Below are 11988 nucleotides of genomic sequence, written 5' to 3'. Positions count from 1 at the left end.
TGCATCGTGTGAACGTTGTAGGTCCGAGGTACGTACTTCGGCCGCTTATTTCAACTGTGGGTTTATGCATCCTTGAATTGAATTGTTGGTCCATATCCAAGTAGACTAAGTACACTTAGTAGTGACTGAGTAGTAAAATGCATGTCATAGTTTAATGTTAATGCCGCGTAAATACCACGGTTCGATCAGTGCCACAGCAAGTATTCCTTGTTGTAATAGGAGATTAAATTTAATCGAGCTGTTGGGCTCGGTAACGTGTCCAGATTAAATACATACCGCTATCATAGGCGCCCGACTCTGATATATTTATAAGTATGACCTATGTGTATCGTATATACATAGGTCATACTTATAAATTTATTAGAGTCGGGTGCACCTATGGCCGCTATATAGTAGTTGAAATATTGTTGATTGTAGAATAATATAACAAAGTTTCAACACTGGTGTTCAAAAAATGCGAAAAGCCGGTAAAAGCATGGCCGTGCAACTGAAAACGAACATGTTCTGAACCATTAATATATGCAGTTAACTAGCCCAAACCAGTGTATATGGCATAATGATACGCAAGTATAACTATATAACCAGTCTATATTACATAATGATACGCAAGTATAACTATATATATTCCACACATACAACATAAGAGAATCCCTTTAGAAGAATATCGTGCTGGTATTGGCATACAACCTGCGATACGATACATCACGATGCTAAACTTTTAGTCACGACGATATATTGCCAAAGTATCGTGCACTGAAGCTGCGATACGATACGAATCCCGATATAAAGGTGACGATACGATACGCATCACGATACTAAAATATTTAATTCTAACACCAACTATAAAACACCTGAATATCAAAACAAAACCATTTTAAAGTATTTCGTCAAATTCCGCCAGCGTTTTTCAATGTTCATTCGGAAACGAGATAACTACGTTTATAGACGGACTTTGTGAATGATAATAACATGCGAGCTATGTCTGACACAGTTCTTGACGCAAGAATTTCCGAGAAAACGTTTACTTATGAAGGGAAAATAAGTAAGCAAATATTTTAATCATCAAACAAAAGTGAGTCTTTTTTTCTTGACAGATATCGCGATTCGGCAATATTCAAAGTTAAACATCGATGTATCGTTGCCCATTTGAAGTATCGTATCGGGATATACGACAATGTAAAACTTTGTATCGATTCACTGTATCGGCGGCCCATGGATCGATGTATCGATGCGTATCGATGAATCGTCACACCCCTAGAAGAATATCGTGCAATGCAAGACAAGAAAAATGTATTTGTGCAAACACTAGCGTGAACAGTCTGTTCCTAAGCGTAGGGATAAAAGCGGAGATTTTACGAACACTTCACTCATTCGGCCTCCATTAAACGAGATAAATATTTTTACAAATCACTTCATTCGTAAACCGACTGGGATCTTTCTCGTCGAAGAACATATGTTGCTTGTTAGAAAAAGGAGTGTGCGCGAGTGAGTGATGGGGTGCATTACTAATTTTGTCATATAGAGCGTTGGGACACCAGAAACTGGTTCCACATGTTGGGAATCGAACCTTTTCTGCCTGTAAGCCTTTTAACACTATTGAATCAGCCAGCATAATTTAGTCAACTGTATTCAGAGATGTGCTTATCACTTTGATACTAATTTGGTCCAGGGGCTCCTTTGACGAAGCAACCTTTACTAAGGTTAACCTGAACTCCCATTCTTTAACATGGCACTAAGGTTACCTTTGTGACCAACGACCACCTTAGTGCTTTGTGAAAGGAGGCCCTGGTCATATATCAGTAAGAAATGAAAACAAAACACAACACAACACAACAAAATACTGAAAACAAAAACTGTATTCATCCACAAATACAAAACAAAAAACAAAACAGAGGTAAAATAAGTCATGTTTTTGTATTTCATAAACATTTTCACAAGTGCCTAAAGAGTCCTAAAATTATTTACAAATGTTTTTGTGTAGATGTACAACTTCAGAGGTCCTTCTTCTTAAACACACTCTTGACTCTTCTGAAGAAGTTGGCCATCCTAGACAGCAAGGTCTTCAGGAAGGAGTGGGATGGTTGGGCAACTTCCTCATCACCAAGATCTACTTCAACAAAGTCAGTGTCATCCACGATGAACTGACCAGCAATGGTGAGGGACACAGAAGGGACAGTGCTGGGGCGAAGGGGCTGGGGGACGGGCAGGTCAGACAAGGGGGCAGGGATGGTCAGGGACTCTGACGTGGGGTGCTGTAGATAGGGTGGAGGTTGAAAGGAAAGATGGTGGAGCTATGGTGGTTATGTAGGAGAAATCAAGTTATTCATTTCTGATGTATAATGATACTATGGCCCAGAAAGGTCTGAAGGTTTACCAAGATAAAATTAATATTAAGTGGAAGTTACTTTGGAGATTAATATGCATAATGTTGAGTGTGTGAAAAAGTCATCCAAGAGAAGGTAGTCAAAGCCTGATTCCACAAGGGTTAAGTTTCTAGGACATTGACCATCATCCAGAATGGTTTGTGGTGTTATATGTTATATACCTTTCACACTTTGCTAAGGATCAAATCATGGATTCAACAGAAAACTATGATGTGGGGGTCAAATTTGGTTTAAATATCTAAGCTTATTGTAAGCCTGGTTCCTAGGTTTCAGTATGTCATTGCATCTTGTGGATCCCACCCCTGCTATTGACAGGTGTTGTTTATTTGTCAATGACTCGTTCCATGATTTGCAAAATGGTTGATTGGTGCCATGTAAACCATTTTTATGGTTACTCATGTATCAAGTGCATAAAGTTAGAATAAAGTGGCTGTCTGCCTAAAGAGGGGCTATCATATTATTATTTATCCAGTTTTAAATGGATACAATTTCAAATTATAAATCTACCTTTAAGTAAAGTTATGAATTTTTGTGATCCTTATGAAAGTGTGAGTAGTATTATGATAATGATAAAATTGTGGATATATCATTACAAAGGAAGAGAGACAAATGAAGATACAAAAAACTAGACAATAAGAGAAAAACAAAATGATGCAATGATAACACATCATTGAAGTCTAGAACATTGACTGGCAGTATTTGCAACATGTCAATGAGAAACCATTCTGGAATCATTAAGAGGTTCCTGCTACACCTACTGGACAAGGGTCAGGATAAGTCAGGGGGGACAAAGGCAGGGGGAACCAGATCATCCGATCAACTGTGGGGGGAATGAAATGACATGAGTACACCAGGCAATGCCAGTACCAACCTGACGTGACGGTGACCACTTTTCTGTTGCCAGGCGTATGTTTTCTTAGAGGACATTAGCAAAGTCTAGCTTATATATGCGTTCCTAACACCTTTAATAAAAATGTCCGTTGGACTACAGTTGTGCCCGACATACGTTTTGGGACGGCAGTGTTTACTAGCGACATTGTAAGTACTCAGATGATGGCTTGTATTTACTATGAATTTGTGTTTTAGAAGTTAGTGAGATGTCTAACTGTTACATTTTACTGTTTGGTAGCTCCCGAAAACTAATATCAAATAATATCGAAGATAATTCTTGATGTACATCTGTGTGTGACCCTGAAAGATTGTTCCCTGAAATACCTTGTGATTCACGCAGAAAGTGTATACAAACATGTGATGATCACGAATGTACATATCTACAGTATATCTATTATATGGAAACGTATTTCTAAAACGAAAGATTAAATGAATACCAGCACTTAGTTGTTAAAGTATTTTCAGATCTTTTGGCATACGAAATACTGATTAATACACATCCAGAAGAAAGAAAACAGATTAATACTTGATACAAATTGTACCTTGAACATAACTGCTCGCATTCATGGTGGCAGGTTCTAGAAATGCAAGAAAGGATAGGCAGCTGAAGCTTTCAGAACAGAATGCAGATGAAACAACAACAATGGCGTCGATGCTCTCATCAAAGTGACAACGGTTGTCAAGGACAAATCAAGTCTCGTAAAATGACGCGATATGTTAAAAAGTAATCGAAACTGGTTCCCGATTTCCCTTGCGCATGCCATCTTTGGGGTGAAGAGACGGAACTTAGTGTGTGTCGGTGTAAATTTACTGCTTTAATATTTTCTTTTAAACAGTGTATTATTTACCAGAGTGGGTGTGTTGGTTGGTTTAATGTGGGTTGATATGACAGGAACATTGCTATTTAAAGTCAACATCAAACACACAGTCTCTCACAAATGAGGTGTCAAAATATCATTGATACACGTTTCATCACTTGGAGCTACAGACTGTAGCCGGCGTAGGCCAGGTTGCTGTTGTTTCTTTTGATGATGATGATGATGATGATGATGATGATCTTAATGTTGCCTTTGTGTACCTTTATACATGTCTGAGATCTACCCTTCAACAAACGTTTACTTCAGCGGAGAGCCCTCGTTACAGCTACGACCCTTCCAGAGGGATAAAATACTAACCAACGTAACTGGTGGCAGCCATGTTTAGTTTACTCTCAAGGGACACCACTCTGTTTACCCAATGAGCTATACATCCTTTCTTTCATTGGTCATGCGGTCTTTCATTGCAAGTGATGTGTTCGATACACGCTTGGCATTTTTATTTCACGGTGGCAACTTTGCGGCGTAAGAATTTCCCATGGAACGTACTACATACTTTTTGTATCCTCTGTGAAAATATCCCTTTGATATTCCACTGTGATTAAATATTGGGACATGAAAATGTATCATTTTACTATACCGAAATGTAGGTTTATATGACAACAATGAAGGTAGTGTGTCACCCCTGTATCCCTAAATGAGTCCCTAATTACACGTATAATATTTAAAGGTTACGATTTCACGTTATCATTTAGAATATTTCAAACAAAAATGATTGCTCAATTGTCATTCCAGGTAGATAGAAAATCGAACATCGAGTCATATTTTTGTATTTTTCAAATTAAGCTAATGTTTATACATATTTAACATTTTATTGACAATTGTTCTGGCGGGTAAGATGTGTATTTTTCTATTCTTAATTCATCTAAATACTATCCGATATTGTGTCAGTTACATAAGTGATTAATCTAAATCACTGGATAATGGAGGTACTTAACCAAAGCGAAAAAGCTACTTGTCAGTGCGGACTGGCTTCCCCTTATATTGACCTTGAAATACACTGGTTATGTCTATCATTGTTGTACACAGGGGAGAGCTTATGCATAGTGTGAAGTTAGATGTCTGTGAAGAACTTCATATTGTATTAGTTCTGTAAACATCCTACAACTAAAAAATTGTTTATCTAATGAAAAGTGATTATTCACCGCTTAACTCTAAAGTTGCCAAATTTATCAAAACTTGACTTTGTTCAATGTTATAATATGTATCAATATGATGTATGTTCTCTGTGTCACTATATGTTATTTTTTAGAATAAAATTCCGGTTCTAATCCAATCTGTTCAGTAAAAGGATTAGTAATATGTTTTGAGAAGGGCACAGGAGATAGGAGTGCGTTGTTACTAACTTACTATACGTACCCTGGAGGACTCTGGGTCAGCTCATTAATTAAATAGGGGTGGACAGCATGGCTCAGCTCATTAGTGTACTCATTGAGTCTGTCTTACGAGAGGTCTGTCTTTTTGGGAGTGAACCATGTCATTGTATCCCAATTGCGTAGATCAATGCAGTTAATAACTGGATTATCTGGTCCAGGATCGACACAGCTTGGTCACCTTACGGGAGCAGGGCGTGGACGACGAGAGGGTTATAAAATTAAATAAACCTAACATTCTTTTATGGATTGTCTATCCTTCCATCCTACATATCAGGGTGGCTTCCAAACTAGTACCAGTGCCTCATTTGTTAGAGATTGTGGGTTTTGACAATATTCCTACCATATGAATCCACATGAAACCGCCCAGTACTCCCGCGTTGCTAAATATTATATACACTTCTAAAAACATTTCAATAAACATAAACTAAAAACCATAAACCTCCATCTAATACGCAAACTGCGATCTTTTAATGTTTCCCAATCTGTAATGATGCTGTTTTAAACCACTTATATTCGGAGTATACTCGTTTATTCTCCTCAGTGATGGTTCAAGTCTCTTTTTAGTCAAAAACAAATCAAATCTTAACAAAAGTGTGAATACAGCTGGTAAAATAGCCGGGGATATTTTCGATAATCTTTCACTTCTCTATGAGCGGCAAGTACTGTTAAGGGACCGTTCATAATTTATGGCTGGGGGTAAATGATGATTTTTATGGAGAAGCATGTAAAATGTGAATGAACACCCCACCCCCAAGTTAAGTACAAAATAGTGACCCCCCGCATGTCATATACAAAATCAATGCCCCCAATAATTTCTAAGCATAATTTTTAAAACATTTTTTATGTACAAAATTGACCCCCCAGTACATGTGTACAAAATTGATGACACCCCCAGCTCCCCAGAACAAAGTGGGTGACCCCCCTTAAAATCACCATCACCCCCCTAGCCATAAATTATGAACGGTCCCTAGCGTCTGAAAAAAAATCATTGATGACCCAACCCATTTTTTAAATCCAAAGTATCAGCTTTTACCTTCCGGCCGCCGCTACACAGTGCCAATCACCAAGACTAAATGAGCTCGAACGTCTTTTGTACCTCAAAGTATTGCAATTTTAAACAAATGTTGAATGTCCAGTTATCATCTTATTTGTTTACTTATTTCAAGCATATATTCATCTCTTTTTATGGTTTTAGTAATTTCATATTTCATGTTGCTATTTATGTGTATTTTTATCAAGCTCTGTGATGCAAAATGAATTCCTTTAAAGGTAATGAAGTATTGTCTATGTATCTGCAGTCTGTTTGGGTCAAAATGATACCGATACAGGGTGTTCCTGCAACAGTTAACTGTTACTTTACCCTCGTAAAACTTCACCCGCAAAATCAAAACAAAATGATGATAGTTTTAAGTAACGTTTGTATTTTGGAGACATACGTAATGAACCTTTTTTCCAGAGTTGGTCTGATGTTTTCATTACATTCTGCGTTGAAATGGATGTTTGACCATGAACCGATTTGGAGTTAGATTGTGATTCATCAGTATCAGTTTGATCCGAACCGACTATAATCTGTCTAATACATTATTATGTCATGCCAAATCAGTCAACAGACTCAACACCGACACACGCTAAGCTCCGTCTCTTCATCTCAAAGTTTGCATGCGCAAGGGAAATCCGGAACCAGTTTCAATTACTTTTTGGATGTCGCGTTATTTTATGAGACTTGGTTTGTCCTTGACAACCGTTGTCACTTTGATGTGAGCATCGACGCCATTGTTGTTGTTTCATCTGCATTCTGTTCTGAAAGCTTCAGCTGCCTATCCTTTCTTGCATTTCTAGAACCTGCCACCATGAATGCGAGCAGTTATGTTCAAGGTACAATTTGTATCTGGTTTTCATTTCTTCTGAATATGTATTAATCGATATTTCATATCCCCAAAGATCTATATTGTGAGTCTTCGTTTGAACAAAATACTAAAAACAACTAAGTGCTAGTGTTCATTTAATTTTCGTTGTAGAAATTAGTTTTCTCTGAAAAGATAACCAATCGTGTATACACTTTCAATGTTAATCAGAAAGGTCTTTCAGGGTACAAGTTATCAGGGTCACACATGGATGTATACATCAAGAATTATCCTCCTACTTAGTTCAGCCAGCTAAATGTCTTGTTCCTATCTAGGTATACACCGACGTTGATGTATACCTTGGTAGGAACAAGACGTTTAGCTGGCTGACCTACCTCCTACTATGTCCTTTCGGACGCTAAGAAACATTTGTTGCCTCGCTAAAGTACTGTCGGAAATAGAAAAAAACTTTTTTCACATTTACATATATCTACAATTTATGAAGTTGATATGTGCAAGTGTGAAATATCTGTTAAACTAAGTTCGGCCTAACTACAGTCTCAGTGGTGGGGAGATAGGAAACGTAAAAAAAGGACTTTACTGAGGAGAGATGAGTGCAGAAATGAGCAATGTTTTTTTTTCTAAGTCCAAAGCGACTTATTTAGAACAAACCATGTCTTTATGCAAATTATTGTGCGATGATAATTGTATTTCAAAGGACACTTTTTAAATGCCTATTTTGAAACTAGGCTTAGCTTCATTCTAAATGATAGCTGACGTAAAAAATACTAACTTTAATACTGAAACTATTAAGGATGTAGCTACCATGGAGCCTCACTATCACTATAAAAAGAAACAGGTAGGAGGGGTCGTCTCAAAAGCAAAACCAGGACAAGTGTCACAGACGGTGGTGTGGGTCATACTGGGGGATAGAGATATCAGCTAACATAATATAATCCTTTAGGAAATTAAATTGGGGGAAGTAAACGGCATGTCTTAATAATTAACAAATATTATCCAGTCCTGTCGATCTTGGGGTGGTCTTGCCACCTGTATATTTGGAGACATTTAATACGATAGTTGATTTAAGCTTTTCTATGGGTATCATATTGTTTTACATATCTCAACATAAACGTTAAAACTTGTGAAGATGTATATTTACTATGAAGAAAAAGTCTAGGAATGAAGTAGGTATTGTCTGGTTGTACAGTAGATTCATATAATGAATTGATTTATTTTCCAATGCCATTAATGAAAGATAATCAATAGATGAGACATATTCAATACACATGAAAAAAGCATAAAATATCTTTGAGATGACCCCTTGTGCCTGTAGGCAGCACATGCATTTCATGCCAGTTGAGTCGATGGTCCGTCGTCATACCTGGCTGAGCGACCTAATTGCCATCTATAGTCTGATCTATTGTTTTCAGCAGCTATTCCTATTTTTGCCCTATTTTACGAGTAAACATGCATTTCTAGATATCCTATTACACATCCCACTGAACGCCCAATTAGGCCGATGTGGGTTATTTCAACATATGCTGCTTGCAGTTGTGTAAATTTTAGGGATACAGAGTAATAGCCTAAAAACAGTTTTTTCCTATTTCCGACAGTACTTTAATCACATGAACTACTGTAAAACATGTCACTATCTTATAAACACAAATTTATGTCAAACACAAGCCATTATCTGAATATTTATAGAGCTGCTATAGAGTATGTTCGACTGAAAAGAAAAGAAAGAAAGGCTAACCCTAACCTAATCCTGAGTATTTGAGGAAAGGATTATTGGTACACATGGTAAAATAGTTACAAAATAAGGTGGCGAACATATTCTATAATCACATCGTATTTATGTCTGTGTGTGACACACACACACACACACACACACACACACACACACACACACACACACACACACACACACACACACACACACAGAGAGTTGCGCATAGTAAACACTGCTGTCCCCAAAACGTATGATGTTTGAAACATATCATCCAACCATAGGTTTATTAAAGGTGTTACGAAAAAAGGTAAGTTAGACTAGCTAGTGTACTCTAAGAAAACATACGCCTGGTAACAGAGAAGTGGTCACCGTTACGTCAGATTGGTACTGGCATTGCCTGGTGTACTCATGTCATTTCATTCCCCCCACAGTTGATCGGATGATCTGGTTCCCCCTGCCTTTGACCCCCCTGACTTATCCTGACCCTTGTCCAGTAGGTGTAGCAGGAACCTCCTTATGATGTATTTTCACTGACATGTTGCAAATACATAACAAGCTGAAAGAGTTGATGAAATGATTATTAATCATCCAAGGAATAATTCTGTCCGCTGTCTGCTAGTCAGTCTTCTACACTTTGATAATGTGTCATTGTTATTTCAAAGAAAACCCTTTATGTTCTGTTCTTCACTTATTGTCTCTTCCTTTATAATGAATATACATTGTATACCCTTGGGATTTTTGTAACAATTTCAGTTGCTTTTGTTAACGGCATTTTCAGTTTTCATCAACTATTAATTCAACATTCTTCTACATCATGACTAACCTTTTAAAGAAACTTATAAATCATTTTGGATGAAATCTGTCAATGTCCTGGAAACTAAACCCATCTGAAACACAGTCATTATCCTTCTTCTCTTGGAAGACTTTTTAACAGATTCAACTCCGTGCTACTTAATCTCTCACATGATTTTCAAATCAAATCAAATTTATCTTGGTATACCTTCAAGGCTTCTGGGCTATAATATTATTATTTATCAGAAATGAAAAACTTGATTTCTCCTGCATGACCTCCATCTCCCCACCATCTTTCCTAACATTCTTTTCTTCCAACCTCCACCCCATCTGTAGCAACCCACTTCAGAGACCCTGACCATCCCAGCCCCCTTGTCTGACCTGCCCGTCCCCCAGCCCCTTCGCCCCAGCACTGTCCCTTCTGTGTCCCTCACCATTGCTGGTCAGTTCATCGTGGATGACACTGACTTTGTTGAAGTAGATCTTGGTGATGAGGAACCTGCCCAACCATCCCACTCCTTCCTGAAGACCTTGCTGTCTAGGATGGCCAACTTCTTCAGAAGAGTCAAGAGTGTGTTTAAGAAGAAGGACCTCTGAAGTTGTACATCTACACAAAAACATTTGTAAATAATTTTAGGACTCTTTAGGCACTTGTGAAAATATTTATGAAATACAAAAACATGACTTATTTTACCTCTGTTTTGTTTTTTGTTTTGTATTTGTGGATGAATACAGTTTTTGTTTTCAGTATTTTGTTGTGTTTTGTTTTCATTTCTTACTGATATATGACCTGGACCCTTATTCTCGAAACGTTCGAAGCCCTAAGAATTCTTAACTTTGATTGTAGCCAATGAACAGGACAAAATCTTAACTAAGCAATAAACATATTTTTGAATACAGTGTGTAAACATTTTGTGGTGGCTGATTTAAAAGGGTCAAAACATTGACAGTAAGGTGTTTCTGAGTAAGCATATTTAATGTTGTACATCAACACAAAAAACATTCCTAAACCATGTGGGGACTCTTAAGACACTTTTAGTTTTTGTCAAAATAAACTGCTTGCAATAATTATGGTAACAGAAAATTAATGATTGATAAGCAATACTTAGAATAATTTGCACATCATTTGAGATATCCTTGTAGAGATTTTTCATACAATGTGAAAAGTAATTCTTCCAAGAACTAATTTGGTATATAAACTTCCATTGTATATAAATTCCTTTTCATTCTATACATTTTCTGTAGATAACGTTAATTGAGTCCCTTAACAATATGTAAGCCTGTTATTGGAACTGGAATCAAAGAAATGAGAAAACAAACAATGAGTTATAATTGTATAATCTGGTTTATTTTTAAATCACTGTTATCACACATATTAATACTCGCATTTGTCACAGACATGTATCTCACCCACTGTCCTCTTCCATACACTTGAAATGACAAAAAGAAACCTTTCATTGTTTCTTTTAACAGTAGTTCATTTTACATCCACATTCCTACCAAGAACATATTTTTCTCAAGACACTAGAAATCTGGGATAACACAAAGGAGCTACTTGTTAATAATGAACCATGTTCAGTTCAAATAAATGCAACCCTATTCTTCATTTTAAACTATTTTATAGTTTGTTGTACACTTAAGTCAGCAATATTACAAATACTTGAGACTTGACCAGACAATATCCAATAGTTGATATTATGAACAACGATCCATGATGTTGAAATACAATGACATGTAATCAATTGTCACCAAACCTTATAAATCAATCTTGAAAGTCTCTGCCAAAAACATTTTAGTCCACTCACCTGATCTCTTTTACCATTATAATCAAAAGATCTGTGTGATCTTCAACAGGCAGTTCAAAACTTCAAAGTCAAACACAAAACTTAATACCTTTGCACTCCAAAAGTGAGTCTGGATCATTTGGAATTAGGGATCCTTGACTTTCATACTAAATTTGAAACAGTGTAATCATAAAAATGTTACTAACAGAGCTGTTCCTGACTTGAAACACACCTTCAGGAGTGGAAATAACCCATTGCCCGACATCCGAGTCCAGTGTTTTTTTCTGTCGGGCAAGCAAATTTGTATATC

General features: G+C 37.0%; 1 protein-coding gene across 1 annotated transcript; it reads right to left on the bottom strand.

Annotated features, from left to right (window-relative positions):
- Window positions 1-1991: 1991 nt before the first annotated feature.
- On the bottom strand, window positions 1992-3923 carry LOC124271632. The gene is made up of 3 exons (XM_046706787.1): window positions 3818-3923; window positions 3143-3204; window positions 1992-2252 (listed from the first exon to the last, which is right to left on the bottom strand). Exons 1-3 carry the CDS (start codon window positions 3840-3842, stop codon window positions 1992-1994), a joined length of 348 nt encoding a protein of 115 aa, XP_046562743.1. The 5' UTR covers window positions 3843-3923.
- Window positions 3924-11988: the final 8065 nt, after the last annotated feature.

The sequence above is a fragment of the Haliotis rubra genome, unplaced genomic scaffold, assembly GCF_003918875.1.
Source record: "Haliotis rubra isolate DU_JTF1 unplaced genomic scaffold, ASM391887v1 Scf162, whole genome shotgun sequence".
Classification (NCBI taxonomy): domain Eukaryota; kingdom Metazoa; phylum Mollusca; class Gastropoda; order Lepetellida; family Haliotidae; genus Haliotis; species Haliotis rubra.
Note: the sequence above shows the minus strand (reverse complement) of the source record. Positions and strands in the feature narration are given on the sequence as shown.

What these genes read in the sequence shown, in the direction of transcription:
- LOC124271632 (XM_046706787.1), bottom strand. Translation starts at nt 3,842, where the DNA reads ATGAATGCGAGCAGTTATGTTCAAG. An exon ending in TGCGAGCAGTTATGTTCAAG is followed by an intron (nt 3,205 to 3,817) that starts GTACAATTTGTA and finishes TTCCCCCCACAG; the next exon opens with TTGATCGGATGATCTGGTTC. An exon ending in CTTATCCTGACCCTTGTCCA is followed by an intron (nt 2,253 to 3,142) that starts GTAGGTGTAGCA and finishes CCCTATCTACAG; the next exon opens with CACCCCACGTCAGAGTCCCT.